This window comes from Drosophila simulans, chromosome 3L (assembly GCF_016746395.2).
Source record: "Drosophila simulans strain w501 chromosome 3L, Prin_Dsim_3.1, whole genome shotgun sequence".
Taxonomy (NCBI): domain Eukaryota; kingdom Metazoa; phylum Arthropoda; class Insecta; order Diptera; family Drosophilidae; genus Drosophila; species Drosophila simulans.
Window position 1 is genome coordinate 1,325,416 of NC_052522.2, and position 16,174 is coordinate 1,341,589.

Genomic DNA, 16,174 nt, shown 5'->3' on the forward strand with positions numbered 1-16,174 from the left:
AATGGCAGTAGCAACTTTGAAAAACGTTACCCAAGCAGTATATTGTGCATTTCGGTCACACTAGGCTTAACATTCTGTTAATGCTCACATCGCATTATTCAACAGTTTTGCGTGTCGATATATAATCGATAACTCTGAACTTGGTGTGCAATTTAAAAATAGTTTATTTTGGCATTAGAAGCTACAGTAATGCAAAATGATATGTTTAGTTTGTTTCTTTGTGTTGGTGCTGACCTGGATGGGCTGTGCCGTTACTTTGTCTTGGATTTTTTGAGTCGGTTCCCGCGCCTGCAAACAAAGAGATGGAAAATGTTGTGAATGACAAGGGCATGGCAAGGAATAGGCCAGGATCAAGCGGTTCGCAGTTTTCATGTCTTAAACGTATAGCTTTATTTGAATACTTTCTCTGCTCCTCCTTTCTCTCTCTCATAGGCATAATATTGTATAGTACCGTGTTGTGTTGGATTTGTTTCAGTGTACGGTTGGTGTACTTAGCCGACGTTTAGTTAACTAGGCATTACTAAAGGTATTGTTCATGTTGTTTCTGTTAATATACTTAATATAAATATGTATTTCCTTTATTAGTTATCCTCCTGGGCCCATCCGATCTCATATGGATTCGTAGTGCCTCGCTTTCGTGGGTGGTTACTTGAATTTCGTTAAATTGTGGGTTACACATATAAAAAATATTTGCGTCCTCTCACGCTACACGTTTATATAAATATGTTTCTTGGGATTGGGACTGCACACTTACTCTACTGGAAAAACCATTGAATAGTCTTTCGCCTTCTTCCTTCTCGCGTTCTAATACAAAATGGTTTAGCTATGGCAAAACCTGGATTATAATTAAATCATACACCTATACTTCGCTTAGCGACTTAGTAAACCGATTTTAGTTTAATTTGATTTGCAACTAGCCACTAGCAACGAGTCCACGGTCACAATTTGAAAAAAGAATCACTTTATTTTGATTTCAGATCTAGCGGGGGAAGTGCGCGAAATGAACAATTTTGATTATAACACTCCTTAAAAGCGTTAAACGAGATATAGGTGTACATCGAGCTGTTTTGTTTATCCGTAAGTTATTGCTTTAATGGCGCTGAATTTCGATTCATAAATAAAGTGCTCGTTTCAAGGGAAGGGTTTTTAATTTTAAACACAATTCAAAGTTAGTGGTAGCGGGCGGGAGGCAAAGTAAAATTAAGAGTCGTTTAGGACTTCGTACAATTCTCCGATTCGGTTCTTTTTGGCACATTGCTGCACTTTATATTTTGCCATGTACTACAACAAGTGGTTATTTCTCATAATCTTCATAAATAAATATACATAGGTCGTATGCTATAAGAAATTGCTGTACAACAACAAGTGAAGCGTGTAGTGGGTGGTTGTCTGGTGCTTGAAACATTGGTAGTTATGATATTCATAAAATTTTAAGCATAGCGAGCAAGTAGGGTGAGCTTTGCATTTGGTGTGGCTCGTTTGGGGCATCTGGTCGGTTGTTATCAATCCATTTTTAGAGTGTAGAAAATAAATTTGATCTAAAATGTCAGTCTATTGCGCAAAATCTACATTTGACGTGATTTCTACCCGATTTTCGTTAGTTTAGTTTAGTTGCTTGTTTTGTTTGTTTCTTTTGTTTTCCTTCTTGTATTTCGTATATAAAAAATTCCCTAATATTTATGCATCGTTTATCGTTCGTTCAGCTCAATCAATCCGCCATCCGCAATCCGTGTGCGATTGCGTGGCGTTGCGATGCGATTCCGTCCGATCTCTGATCCTTTCCGATCCGTTGCACGTCGTCCTTGATTCGTGCCCGCATTAGATGCCGGGTCAGGCGGACGAGCAGGTGGGGATCGGAGGTCGGAAATCGGGCATCAGGGGGGAATCGGTCTCCTACGGCAACTAAATACGTCATACAGCTATTGCTACTACTGATCTACGGCTACTTAGTGGCTACGGGGCACTTAACCTAGCTTCGTGTATGCGTAGGCGCAGATCACGCCCACCACAACACCAGCGGCAATATATGTGAGTAATGACCTTCGTTTCTTTGCCGCCAGCTGGTTGTCCTCGTTCTCCCGCTTCTTCCGCTTCATGTCGTTGACCTTCTGCTCCAGGCTGGCCTGGTATTCGTTGCGTTTTCGCCGCTTTAGCTCGTTTTCGGGACTGAAAAGAACAAATTGGGAGAGGATTAGAAGGATTGTCGAGCTTTAAATTGCGTTCTATTTGACTAGGCGGTTGCAAAACAGATACGCAGCAGTAAGACTAGATTTATACCTGGCTGGGAGCTGGCCTGGAATTGGATCGATGCCGTTCGCCTTGTGCTGCTCGTCGACTGGCACCGCTGGCTTCTCGTTGTTGGCATTGACATCGTCGGCATGTGGCTGTGTTGTTGCGGGCACGTGACCATTAACTGGATCGGCATCGTGCTCGTTAATGGTCTCGTACTCCTCATCCTCATCTGTGTCGTCCTCGTCATCGTCATCGAGCAAGTAATCCTCATCGCTGTCCGATTCGTTGAAAGCCCTCACGGGTAATGGCGGCAAGGGACGACTGTCGGCCACCTCGGCATCGTGGATCATGTCATGCTGGTTAATGAAGTTGTTCAGGGCGTCCTTGCTCAGCTCTTTGCCAATACTCTCAGCTCCATTAGCCTGGGCCGCGCGCATGTTGAGCGAAAGTATACCGCCGGAATTGGGGGCCAGTGGCAGGTTAAGCGATTGGACGCGTGGCGGCAATGGCGGCGGCAGCTCATCCAGTGTGTGAGTCTCTGTGTCGTTGCTAATAAGGGGTTCTTCAGCGTCAAGAAAGGTCTGAAGTGAAATCGAAAGTTCTAATTAGTCACGGAAAATAATCAGGGCTTCCACAGGAATCTCTGCAAACCAAAAACAATGGTTTCTTTTTTAAATCAATTAAAAAATAATCATTAATCTGATACTAGATCACATAATAAAAAACAGAAGCAAATATAATACAGTTTTCAAAATTAATCATAATTCCATTAAACAATTAAAGGATCAATATGAATTCTAGTAACCATACAAGCTTAGAGATTTCTGTGACCCCCCACAAGAAATAGCGATGTGCAATGTATACGGCGGTGCTTGGCAGCCCCCAAGTTTGACTCCCAAACGCCGACCGCTGGTCGCGCATACATACGGGATCGTGCAGCTTTTTAATGCCCTCGATGATCGCCTGGTAGGAGAAGTCCAGCTGGTCGGCGGTCTGTATGAGGCCCATGCGGTAGCTGCGCAGCTCGCAGAGCACCTTGGACACATTGCACTCTCCGTACTTGTCGATCAGGACCAGGCAACAGTCCACCAGGCAGAAGGTGCCCGACCGCCCGATTCCGGCACTGCAGTGCACAACGGCTGGACCCACGTCGCGGCTGAGGCAGCCGGAGTCGCGAACCTGCTGCAAGAACTTAAGGAATGCGTTCGGCGAGCTGGGAATGCCAAAGTCCGGCCATGTGGTGTAGTGGAACTGCATCACTTCACGACTCTGCTGCGTTTCGAGATCGGTTAGTCTAGAGAAATAGTCGAAGACAATAAGTCCACATGTACCAATGGTTCGCAGGAGGAGAATGAAGAGGTCTACTCACTTGAACCATCGCCGCACAAAGTTCTGATAGGTCTCGAGACGGACGAGCTCCACGGTGAGTTTGACGTGGGGGAGCTTCAGGGCCTTGTCGGCTCCCATCTCGTTGGGCCAGTAGAGGTGGCACTTGATCTGTTTCTTCTCCATCAGCTTGTTGAGCATGAGAACGGCCCTGGACTTTTGCTCCCATACCATCAGCCAGAAGTGGCCCACTGTGTCCACCAGCGGTCCTTGGGTCAGAATGTACTGGCGCTCGGCGCGCTCCAGCTAAAAAGGATTGATTGATCGCATTAGGCATTTAATTGGGGCTGTGTGTATGCATTAAGAACGTGACCCACCTGAACCAGGTTCGCATTGATGTAGTCCACGCTGCCGCGTTTCAAAACAATGCGGGAATGATCGTACGGATTCACATCCCGATAGCGATTCAGGCCGCGGTTTGTGTGGCGTTCCGATTCCGAGGTGCTGAACTGCTTCTCCTTCGCCTCCCGGTCGCAGGTCTCACAAATTTCCTGGAATTCCGAAAAGAGCGATTAGTACAATCGAAATTACCCCTAACAACAAAGGTTGAGGTAGAATTAATTTTCGGTCGGACTTATCAGTCAATTTGCAGGCGGTAAATCAGGGGATTTTGTGAGATTTGCGCTATTTACCTAAGCGTTCTAGACCTCAGAAGACAACAACTACAGTGTCTTACTGGAAAATCTCTTCTTTCTGGTACAAGTCAGTTTTAAACATTTATGCATGAAATGACCCAACGAATTCGTCATTACAGGAGCAAACAGCAAATAGTATTTCACAATAGTATTGAATGGCATTGTTTAAACCAATATCAGAGCTTTCTTTTAGAGCCATACAATCTGAGAAACTGTTTAAGGCGCAATTAAGCTTTTTACGATTGGTGTTCCGAGAAAATGCAAACGTTCAGACTCATAATGGTCTGATAATAATTAGTTTTGAAGTGATACATTTGTTTGACAGACTCGCAAACAAAGTGTAAGAAAATAAGAACTTCTGTGTCAAGAAACGAATTGATAAGGTTCATAGCTAGAATGTTACAGAACTCGAATTTCTTTTGTCATGGGAGTTGCCCCCTTTGCAGTGATTCACCACTTGGCCCAGCGACAGGGGGGCTCCCCCGGATTGGCAAACCCTGCGATTGGAGCGATAGTAGATACATGTATGGGGCATCGGACTGGGAGGGAACCATGCGGCATGTGAAAAGCCCACCCAGTCTACATAGCGGGCGTGACTAATTAGCCATGCGATGTTGGTGATGGCGATGGCAACGCAAGCTGTCGGTAATGGCATTATCTTGGGCATGACCGGTGCCGCTTTATCAGCAGCGTGAATTGCTGGCGCAGCCGAAAGTGCCCTGGCCGGCCAATCGAACCATCGAATCCGACTACCGCACCGGGAACAAGGTCAATGGCGCCCACCTGGCGACGACAAGTGCTCCTCAAACTCGGCTCAAAGCTAATCACATGCATGTGGTGATGAGTAACCAGCAGAAAGAGCGATTTAGTATCAGCTTGCGTTGATTGCAGCTCGAAAATTAGTTGTTAATTGTCAGTTCGTCATGTTTCAACCATGAATCAGCTGCAAATTCTGCAGCCGAGATGTTATGAAATAACTTCAAAGAGTCATATTCTTACGTAATCTCCAAATCTGAGGCGGGCTAATGACCGATAAGGGAGCTTTTCAGAGAGCAAACTCGCTATGGCTATCGGTACTTTTGATAATTCCTTAGAAACGGAAAGAAATCCATGGTTGCACTTAATATTCCTCGGAACTCCTCAACTCAATAGAATTTCTATAATCACCTTGTTGAGGTCTGATAATCGACGAGTCACGTGAGAATACGCGCAGATAATTGAGTTGCTTTATTTAAATGTTTGCCAATGATAAAGACTTTCAGGTTACTCATGTATAGAGGGGTATTTCTTGTACTATGTCGAACTTGATATGATATATTAAATGAACAATCAATCCGAAACTTATGTAAATCCATAGCTTGCATTCTTGCGTTGCATTGGATTCATTTTGCTGCAGAACACAGTTCTTCGGCTCCGTTGAACATCAAGTCTTGGGCCATTTACCAGCTACATACTGTTTTTTATGCTCGGTGGCTATCCAGGTGACCCTTCTAAACGGAGTGGCGAAATCCAAGCGGAGGCGGGGAAATCTCGGGGGCTTGGGCTTCCAAAGCGTGTCGTGCAAACCGTTTTATGGTTATTATGTTTCTGCTTTACCTTGCAACGCTCGAAGGAAATCGAGAAACAGTAACAAAAACATTGCATGCACGCAGAGCACAATTGCAACGATGGATAAAGACACTTGGCCAAGACGAATTTGACATACCCTTTCATATACACCAAGCGAGTTGATGAGCTTCATATTTCATGAAATGCAAACTGGCTGACTGATTTCAGAGATACGAAAAAGAAGAAGGTAACCTGTTGATACCAACGTCTGGTACGGACTATAGGACCCTCTGGCAGGGTATCGCGGTGGAGCAGCTTCGTCACAGTCCACGGAGGTTGTCATAATGGGGCGGAGTGGGTTGGGTGGGATGTTGACGGAACGGATGGATCAAGAAGGCGCTAGGTATGAGCTGCTGGGCGGGAAGGGGCGGCGAGTGGAGACGACCCAGTGTAACGCACTCCGTTCAATGGAAATGATTAAACATAAAGTGCGCAAAAAGCATAGCAAAACAATACGATCCGAATGCGTCACTGCGTTTTTGGCTACAGTCCGAATCCCCTATGGTGGGCTATCAAATGGCAAATTTCAAATACATTGGAAGTTTAAAGCTTAAAAGGATTTGTTCGTCTTAGTTTCAGAAGGCATAACATTGAGTCACAAAAGGAATCGATAGCCACAATATGAATTGTCAATTAGTTTATATTCTCTTTAAGTGGGGTTGCACTGCTTATGTTCACACATATTGGCGATTTATTATTTCTTAGAAGAATGTGTTTTGGAATTTTTAGAATAAAGACAGATATGTGTCTATAATGGATTATAATTTTCTTCAGAAATGTAGTAGCATGCACAGCTAAATATTATTAAAGTACAAATTGGGGTAGGTCGGTCATATTCATGAATTAATCATAAAAAAATGTAATGTTTTCACATTGATCATAGTTGTTTTTCATTGCAATAAAAATGAGTCAATGTTTACATGCTAAGGAACAAATAAAATTCAGCGAACTTAGATGAATTTTACGGAAGTTATATTATTAGTAAATGAAACTTGATTAAAGCTGAAAACCATTTATGTGTAAAGAACGTTTATTGAAATCCCAGTTTCGCCTAACAAGATCGACTTAGTCAAGTTGCACTGTATTTCAGTGGAAATGGCTGGTAGCTATTTTCCAGTCCGTTTCGACGCACAATTGCGGGCTGCCTTCCAGTTAGCTGGTAAATTAGATTATCCTCGGCGCGAGCACAAAGGATGACGAACGAGGATGCCGAGGAGCGGGTCCAGAAACGAGATATTTCTACACACGACCATATACTGTGTCATCCTAACTGCGGAGTGGAATTCCGTGAAATCCCAATTCAAGTGAGTGGAAGCGCTGGAAGAGGCACAGAGGAACAGAGGAGGAGCAGCAGCTGAAGACAGTTCGCCGGAACTGGCTATAAAGAACGAGCGCAGGAGGAGGAGGAGAGGAGGAGGGGCAAGGAGAGGATTCCGACTCCAATTCCGACAGGCAACCAGAAGCAGCCCAAAGCAAGACTCAAAAAACCAGACGCATGCCCTTTGTGCCCCTGTGTGCGTGAGCCTCTCTCTCCTGCTCACAGCGCGCGCGTGTGTGTGTGCGTTAGAGGAGTTCTTCAGTGGAGAGCACTGTCACCCCTCCACGAATTGTATTTTGTTTTTGGGGGACGGCAATCACAACCACAACGAGCTTCCCAGAAATCGCCTCCAATTTGATTTGGCCAAACGAGAATTCGCGGAATAGCTCAAGCGCTCTATTGATAGTCAAAGGAAAGCGTTTTTGGGGAAAGGTACATAGCAGAATAACAAGCATAAATATGCCAAATACAGGCCAGCACACACGCACGCACGAACACACACACACACACACGTTTGATGGAGAATGCAAAGTAAAGTGCAGCAGGTGTGCGCGTGTGTGTGTTGGTGCTATTCTGTTTGTACATTCTTTTCCAGTGGTTTTTGTTTTTGGCCAAAGCCTGGCTGTTAAAGCAACAACAACACCGCTGGCACACAACACACGAACACACGTAAAGCTCGCCGCTGCACTGGTGTTAGTGGTGGAGGCATCTGCAGAAGCCTTTTGCGCACTCATCACATTTTCGTGGAAATCGGAGCGCCAAGGAGCTGTGGAAAGGTGTATACTCCGCATCCGTTGCGAATCCTTGGCGACTCGAATTGTGCCACAAACGTTTGTCCAGTTTGTAACCAGTTTTTAGTGCTGTCGCAGTTGTTGTTGCCAATTACCTTGTAGAAGCGATGCCATTGCGGCCCTTTATCCTTGTACTCCGCCTCGATTTGCAGACGGGCCGCGGCCGCCGACCCACTCCCACTCGTTTTCTGCTCGCTCATTGTGCACACTTTGCTGCGATTTGTTCCGATTTAATAACTTTTAATTTGGTTATCAGGCGGCTGGTTAATTTCAGAGCAAAACTAGAGCTGGACAACTCTCGACAGTCTCGATGTATCGAATATTTGAGCTTGCAAAATACTATCGGTATATGCAGTGCGATACCAAGTGATAGTTCGATTGTTCGCATTAAATATTATATTCGCTTACGGCGATTTCGGTTTACAAATGTTTGCCAAACACAATGTATTGTTCCTCCGACTTTATTATTCTGAAATATTAGTCACGTCTATCGATATTTTCACCAGAAAATAGAGTGACCAGGCGCCGTAGAAAAATAGAACACATACTGAAACAAAATTTAACTTATCAGAAATTTAAACTACCACTGGTTACATTTCTTTTTAAAGTTTATTTTAATGGCAATCAGCGGCTGATGGTCGTTTTGAAGGGTGCTCTATCAGCGACAAAGAGATGACAAGATGAGCCTTTCTAAAAGGTGTAAAGCAAAGGTTTGAAGCCAAATAATATTTTATATTTATAGCATTCGGACTAAGTTTTCTTTAATTTACCTAAAATTAAATGCAAAACTATGATCATATAAAAACTTTTTTCAATCTGATAAAAAAAAATTTAAATAAACTAAAATAAAAGTAATACAAAAATTCTGATAAGAAAAATGGGTTCAAATTCTTTAAAATACCGATATTGCATCGCTTTTCGTTTACTATTGTTATCGAGTAATAAATACCAAATGTATCGAATCAACAACTGTTACCCAATTAATTAATAACAACAGATAGCAGAACCAAAATGCTGACCCGCGTGTTCCGCCTGGTGCACGACAGGCGCCTGAGTGTGCCTGTCCTGCGTTGCTTCCACCACGAGTTCTCCAAGCCGCCACAACAGGCAGCAAATGGCCAGGAAATCGAAGGTAATCCCGAAAAGACTTTGGTTGCCGGCGTGCAAGACAAGTACAAAATATTCCGCGATGAGGAGGCCACGGAGATTTTTGATGTAGAAGAGGCGCGCCACCAGGAGCAGCAACTTCCAGAGCAGGAGTTGGATCACTATTACGGGCTAAATTTAAAGAGTAGGTTGGCAATCATCAAGGGAGAGCTGAAATTAAAGTCTTTGTTTGCCTTTGCAGGAGGCGTTCGCGGAGTGTTCGACGTTGAGGACTTGGTGGAGCTGCTGCGTAAGGAGAATGTGGACGACATATTCGTCTGCTACGTGCCGGAGAACCTGAAGTATGTTGACCACCTGGTAGTTTGCAGTGGTCGCAGCTACCGGCACATGCTGTCCACGGCGGAGTTCGTGCGCCGAATGTTCAAGATTAAGCGCGGCAAGGGTGACATTTTGCCGCGCATCGAGGGCGATAAGAGCCGGGATTGGATGGCCATGGACTTGGGTGGGTATTGAAATGAATGCAGATTCAGGGGTCTCAGCTCTAACACGTTCCGTTTTCTTTTAGGCAACATTGCCCTGCACATATTTTCACCGAGTGCTCGCGAGGAATACGATCTGGAGTCGCTGTGGGCCATTGGCTCCGAATTCGACCGCGAAAGCCAAAAGCCCCACAATCCCTATGGCGATATTTTCATGGCCCAAACCCCCCTTTCTTTTGTAGACTCGTCGAAACTAAAGACGTAAAATAATACATTTCCCTATAAATAAAAAAACGTGAGAGATCACTTTCAACGAGATCTGGAAAAACGCAAAGGAATGAATATTATTTCGTGTCTGACTTGTTATTCTTGTGTCACGATGCGATTCGACATTGGAAACTGGGCTTAGGCAGCCATCATTTAAAATAACTGTTATTTGTATTAACTTCGAGCTCTAATAGGCCAATAATAGCCATTATCCGTCAGAATTTGACAGCCGTATTTCCAAACGGAAGCTATAATCCTTTTGTAGATTTTCAAGCAACGCAAGCGCCACCTATTTCTGACAATCTGATATTAACATATGATATTATATTTGCGCACTAAAGTATGCTGCAAACAATGAAAAGAACTCTTCTTTCCAGAGAATAAAGTCAGATACCCTTATATCCATGAAATGTCACAAAGTTTTATTTATTTGAAATGTGATGTATTTTATTTTGTCTTTATCGAATATGGTTGGAGTTATACTCTGGTTGTAGCAACGCGTCGGAATCTTCTCTCCATCCAACTGGAAGATCCAACCATAGACAGTTAATCCTGCAATGAGACAATTTAGGTTTTTAATAAGCTTAAGAAGACGAAGAGTTTGATAGATAACAAATTGTAAAAAAAATTAAAAATAATATATTATGAACCATAAAGATTCCCAATGGTTTTACACTTTACAACCGAATTTCCCAATTCAGCCAGAGAAAGCCATTTAACTCAAATCTCGATGGCTCGAATATATCCTGCGGCGTTTTTTAACGACTGTTTGCTCAAAATACGAATACCAGATACTCAGCGATGTTCATTGTGTTTTTATAGTCATCGGGCGAGGTGTGAACAAGACCGAATCGCGATGAGGCTGTTTTCGGCACATTGATTTGTGGATTTGCACCGGCCAGCGGAATGCTGAATGAAATGGGAAAGTCAGGGAACTAGGGTCCAAGAAGGAGATCCTCCTGGCATTTGGAAACCATTTCTTCGCAGGCCATCAGCGCGAGCTGCGTCACGAGGAGAATGCGAACTTAATAATTCAAAATACGTTTTCGAAAATAAGTTATCGGTGTTTATGAAAACAAACAATGGCCAGTCCGGCGAACGGTGCGATAATCCAACGAGCCAACGAGCCAAAGAGCCAGACGGACGCCAATTGGCCGACACATGATAGGCGTAAAATTTTATGAAATTGCTGAAAATCTTGAAATGCCAATTAACGGCTTTAATACAATTTGTCGACGTCAATCAGCAGTGATGGAGCAGCGAGTGGAGTGAGGAGGAGTGGGCTACGGCCGCTCGTTTCACTCTTCCACTTGGCCATGTGATGTGATATGGGAGGAACTTTCCGCTGGGGGATTTGGCGCGTCCATAATCAGCCCATAATCGCCGTATCGATGGGTTGAAAAACAAATCCCGTGCCCGATGGGTCAGAGGTGAGCGAGAGGAAGTGCTGATGTTACAACTCAGCACCTGGCAGAGGCGGGGTATGGAAGTGGTTATATGGGATCGATTAAATATGCTTTAATGGCCTGACAGGGGTCAGCAGTTGTTGAGATCTGCCGTCATCAGTTTGGCTGCATAAAATGGAAATCTGATCACTCATCAAAGCTAGCAAGTGTGGATTAAATACTGGATTGGCATGTATTAACGATACAATGTTTGTTTCTAACTAATGCTGGCAATCTAGCAACTATAAGATAATGGGTATAGTGAGCTGGGATAAGATTTGAGGCCTATTTCTCATCCTCAAGAACGACGCACGACATTAAACCTTTTTGATTACGTTCTCAGTTCTTTGATCAGAGAAACTCTTTCTTTGAAAAATCATAGTGTTTATCCGTCAGAATATTGGATTATTCTAACAATCCGACCAAGATCACAACATAAAGACACGGGAACCACCGGAATATAACTCTGCGCCAAGTGGACTCATTATGTGGGGGCGTTGGGCGAAAAGAAGGCGCAATTTTCCGATGAATACAAATAAATAAAGCCGCGTGGAGCAGACAAAAAACACAAACGGACAGAGGGACCGACCAGCTCCTGGTCCATCAACCAGGTCATCGAGAGATTCTGCACTCGCAGCCGAATTCTTCGTAGAAATGTGATTACCACCCACTGGTCTGTAGACAGGCGGTTAGAAAGGGATGCAGGACGGGCAAACGACCAGTTGAGCGATCCAAGTGACGTCACTGTGGCGGCGATGATGATGCAGCCACTAAGATCCCACAGCCACAAAACCAGATAAATAATTCCCACCCGAAAATAATAAATAAATGTATTTAAGCGCGTGAGAGGATCGGTGACGTTAGCGCCACGTCATCGCCAGCGTCGTGTGCCCCCGAGATTATACACATTTGCATTCGGTCGGCAAATCTGTGGCCCCTCCGATTTCCCGGCTCCCCGATGCCACTACCAGGCCAGTGGAAAGCTGATTCTATTTTCGGGGGATTGCACGAGAGTTTATTTCAATCGGCGGGCAGGTAAACAAACAACATCGCCAAAATCACCGCCATCCCCATTAGACTGGGGATCACTTAATAATGTTCTATACTTGATGCCGTGACGAAGAGGGTCTTCCATGGACTGTAATCGAGTGGCTGAGTGGGTGGATGAATGGCTGGATGGTGGATGGTGGTTTCCTCCAAATGGCCACTGAGTGATTGCCAATTTATTACAAAACAACTCAGCTTTCTGTTGAAATAATATTTCAAATCAACTTTCTGCAGAACTGGGTCCAGAATCACGGGGTTGTTTCCACTGATGCGGTTCCTTGAACTCGTTTTCCTCGAGTTAATTAATGGATCTATAAGGTGGATTATGATTAAGAAGATGTTTGATCGGGTTCTGGAAAATTCTGTCGATTTGGATTCATTTGTATTTCAAGATTTCGACAAAGATTGCTATTCCCTTGCATAGAAGTGATTCTATCATCAACTTGATGGCATAAGAATGTATATAGGTGGGAAACTTAGTATTCAAGAATGATTCCATCTGAGCTAGGTTTCACTGTATGTAGATTTGGAGGCTCCCTTGTCATCATCCTTTCACCTTACTTTCCATTCTGAGTGTGACACTTTCTTGTTTTAGTTTCCCCCGATAACGCATCCAACTCGATTTCTCCTCTTTGGAGAAACTAATCCCGATTCTTGTGCCGCAGCACGTGTCCTGGCATTCCGTTTCAGGATATATCCGCACGCATATGTTCCCTGCACTTGGCCCTTCCACTCGGATTCAGATCCAGATTCAGAGAACTGCTCCCCACGGTTTTCCGCTTTTCCGCTTTTCCGGGCTGTGCGTGCAGCTGAGCCTAATCCGCGGGTTAGTTCCCAACCTGAAGGGCGACCCCGGCTGCTGCCCAGGGATTCCCCCGGCAAACTTCGTGGCCAGTCACCATGATGTGGCGAATTCTGAGCTTCCCCAGCTCGACAAACAAATTAACAGCGGCGAACACGAGGGCTGGGCCCTCGAGACGCGCCCCTTTTCGGCCTTGGCTTCCCGCCCTGCTCCTGATTCCCAAGTCGTGTCCTGGACATCACTGCTTGTGGTCATAATACGCGTAATTTTCCCTTTTGTGGCGATGCGGCGTGTCCTTGGCTGCTGCTCTCACATAATGACTTTTGATTACTGCGCCATTAGGCATTCTCTTGAAGCGGAGTGACTGTTTATCCTGCTGCTCGTACATCTGTTTGATTTCTCCATTCGATGGCGATGGGCTTGGCCATGACCCTTGGCAGGATGTCGCCGTTGCCCGGGGAACTGGTTAAATGGATCTGTCGAGAGGGTAGGTGAATCACTTTGGTAATTCGTTTTGCATTCAATGCCAATTCAGAGAGCGGGCGCACATTTCCCCCAATTAAATTGTTTCGCCTCACTTTTAACTCAATTGCGTTTACGGAGTTCGTTTCCCTGAATTGTTTACGACTTTTCTTCACTGCGCATTCTTAGCATAATAATTTGCTGGCCTGTCAGTCGCTGCTTAGAAAAGTCAAAGAACCAGTGGGGGAAGGAAGGTCTTCCCACTTGGTGCGCCCCACTTCCTGCCACGCCGCCCATAAATTAGGCAAGTTTTTCAATAAACTGCACAAGTTGCGCATACGACGCGTGTTCCCTCGGGAGGAAACGGGGCGGCTGCAGACGCAGCCAACTAGGTGCAGCAAATATTGCCACATCAATTGCGGCTGCCACGCCCTCCTAACCGCACTCACACACACTCACATGCCGCCCCCCACATGCACATCAATTTCGGAGTGCATACACAGAAAGAAAAAGATCCAAAGATATGAGTTTATATGATTAACTAGAAGTAACTAGCATGCAAGAAAAGAAACAATACTAGCTATTTGAACTAACTAATTGATTCCCATTTAAGCACCCAACTTTTGTCGCAGTGTAAGACTATTTCCACAGCTCAAACAAGACTGTGAGCGAAGTGGGTAGCCAAGTTCCATCCCCTGGGCTCCCATAATTCCCCATCAGCCTCGACTGCAATTTCGACTTGTCTCGCAGGTCGCAGGTCAGCCAGTCCTGTAATGCTCCTGTAATCTTCGGGACAGAAAGTTATTTGCTCAAATGGAAGTCGTCGGTGCGATTTCCTCTGGCAGCCCAAGTACACTTCCTCCTCGAATCACCTGCTCTTTATGTTTAATTCTGTTTTTGTTAGGCGCCTCATCCATTTCGCTGCACACAAAAAACTTTCCTCGCCCGAAAGTTCTTCGCCCAGAAGTTTGTGCAGTTTTCAGGTGTCAAAATCAATTTCGGAGCTGCGCTAAAAGGCTGGGAAGCTGGGAAACTGGCGAGGAAACTCTGCGAAAAGGAATGCTAATTATTCAGCTTAATGGAAAACAATCGCGAAGAGTCGTGAAAGGGAGTAGCTGTGCGGAAATGCTGCTCAGTTTTTGCGTAACTCTCGGGGATTTTCCGGGGTGGACAGGACTAATTAAAAGCGACACTCGCGCTGCATTTAATTTAATTCCCGCCGATGTCCGTCCATCCATCAATCATGCAATCACAGCCCCTCAATCCATCCCTCAATCATTCATGCGGGCGGGCTACCGAACTCGATGTTTGAATAAATTCACTTTGCCCCTAATTGAATTGTAATTTTTCATAATCACTCCTAATCCGCATGTCATAATCCATTGTCTGGTTAGCTGGTTAATTGAAATACATGGAGAGTGGATGCCCAACCGAAATCAAATCAAGATGACAGCGCCCAAAGTGCGGGACAAAATTGGGAAATGCTGGGAAAATTCGAATTACGTAATGGCCTGTGGGCAAATGTTTGATTTTTACAGCTTAGCTATACTTTATTTGCATTGTTATTTGAGGCCCCAAGTTGTTGCAGTCCATTACATGAGCTTCTTGGGCTAATTAAAGCTTGGTATTGTCTTACATTTATGGCCAATAGACAAAGGCTCAAATGTAATTGACATATTTGCAAGGCAATTTTACCAAAGAATCAAGACATAATGCATAAACATATTCAGCTTGTAAATGCTCATAAACAACACTTCAAGTTTTTGTTACATAAACCAAATTATTGGTATTTAGCTGGCAGGTCATTGTGATCCTATGGAAATCAGGCATCATTAAGGCATATATCCTTTTATTTAAATTCAATCCAATTATTAGACATAAATTCCAGCGCACTGAGCGTTTTAAACTGCCACTGAAGTGTCCTTTAAGGTCCTTTGACTCGCGACGACACAGCAGCCGAGCACTTAGATTGCAATTAGGCCCAAGTAGACTGGCAACTTCAATCGATTGGAACTCGCATCCTCGTGCCCCTGGCACATTGGCACCCTTCCCCTTGCTGCCGCTGAAAACCACCTGCCCGCATTGGAAGCCGAGCGGCAAACACAGGCAGCGCATCCTGCAGACAATGGCGGCCGCCAAATCACACCTTGCTCCTGCTGCTCCTGCTGCCCCTCCTCCTGTCATCTGGGCAAACAAAGTCTTCGGCAGGGTCGAGGTACAAGATGTAGGGATGATGCCAGGATGCAAGGATGCTAGGATAAGGAGCACACAAATACACAAGCACACTACTAGCACACATGGGCTATCAACTCAATCGCAAACGGAATCGCAGTTGCATCGGCTCTGTTTGTGAACAACTCGAATTACCATTTCGATTCAGTTTTAATGAGATTTGTCGCCGACTGCGAGCGACTCCACTGCTCTGCTCTGCCCTGCCATCTCATCTCATCTCATCTTCATCTGGCAGGACGAGGAGCGTGCCAGAGGTCCTGGCTGCGAGGTTCTTCTGGGCCACAAGTTATCTGCATGGGCTGCTTGTAATATCGTGTTTTCCGCTCGTTAGCCGCTCCTTTCTCCGCTTTCCACCGCAGCTGA

At 44.9% G+C, this 16,174-nt stretch overlaps 2 protein-coding genes across 3 annotated transcripts; one reads left to right on the forward strand and one right to left on the reverse strand.

The window, feature by feature from the left end:
* Positions 1-140: 140 nt before the first annotated feature.
* Positions 141-8,304, reverse strand: LOC6736327 (tyrosine-protein phosphatase non-receptor type 61F). Of its 2 annotated transcripts, XM_002083175.4 has the most exons (7): positions 8,066-8,304; positions 3,936-4,109; positions 3,602-3,864; positions 3,160-3,526; positions 2,278-2,813; positions 2,041-2,166; positions 141-288 (listed from the first exon to the last, which is right to left on the reverse strand). In XM_002083175.4, the coding sequence occupies exons 1-7, from the start codon at positions 8,168-8,170 to the stop codon at positions 252-254; spliced, it is 1,608 nt and encodes a 535-aa protein (XP_002083211.1). In that variant the 5' UTR covers positions 8,171-8,304; the 3' UTR covers positions 141-251. The 2 variants fall into 2 exon arrangements, with proteins under 2 accessions (XP_002083211.1, XP_016029805.1); XM_016170504.3 differs by lacking the exon at positions 141-288 and having other exon boundaries at positions 366-2,166.
* Positions 8,305-8,897: 593 nt separating this feature from the next.
* On the forward strand, positions 8,898-9,890 carry LOC6736328. Its single transcript, XM_016170612.3, has 3 exons — positions 8,898-9,261; positions 9,319-9,579; positions 9,643-9,890. Exons 1-3 carry the CDS (start codon positions 8,982-8,984, stop codon positions 9,819-9,821), a joined length of 720 nt encoding a protein of 239 aa, XP_016029806.1. The 5' UTR covers positions 8,898-8,981; the 3' UTR covers positions 9,822-9,890.
* Positions 9,891-16,174: the final 6,284 nt, after the last annotated feature.

What these genes read in the sequence shown, in the direction of transcription:
- LOC6736327 (XM_016170504.3), bottom strand. Translation starts at nt 8,170, where the DNA reads ATGAGCGAGCAGAAAACGAGTGGGAGTGGGTCGGCGGCCGCGGCCCGT. An exon ending in TCAATGCGAACCTGGTTCAG is followed by an intron (nt 3,865 to 3,935) that starts GTGGGTCACGTT and finishes AATCCTTTTTAG; the next exon opens with CTGGAGCGCGCCGAGCGCCA. An exon ending in CCAGGCCAGCTCCCAGCCAG is followed by an intron (nt 2,167 to 2,277) that starts GTATAAATCTAG and finishes TGTTCTTTTCAG; the next exon opens with TCCCGAAAACGAGCTAAAGC.
- LOC6736328 (XM_016170612.3), top strand. Translation starts at nt 8,982, where the DNA reads ATGCTGACCCGCGTGTTCCGCCTGGTGCACGACAGGCGCCTGAGTGTG. An exon ending in TTACGGGCTAAATTTAAAGA is followed by an intron (nt 9,262 to 9,318) that starts GTAGGTTGGCAA and finishes TTGCCTTTGCAG; the next exon opens with GAGGCGTTCGCGGAGTGTTC. An exon ending in TTGGATGGCCATGGACTTGG is followed by an intron (nt 9,580 to 9,642) that starts GTGGGTATTGAA and finishes GTTTTCTTTTAG; the next exon opens with GCAACATTGCCCTGCACATA.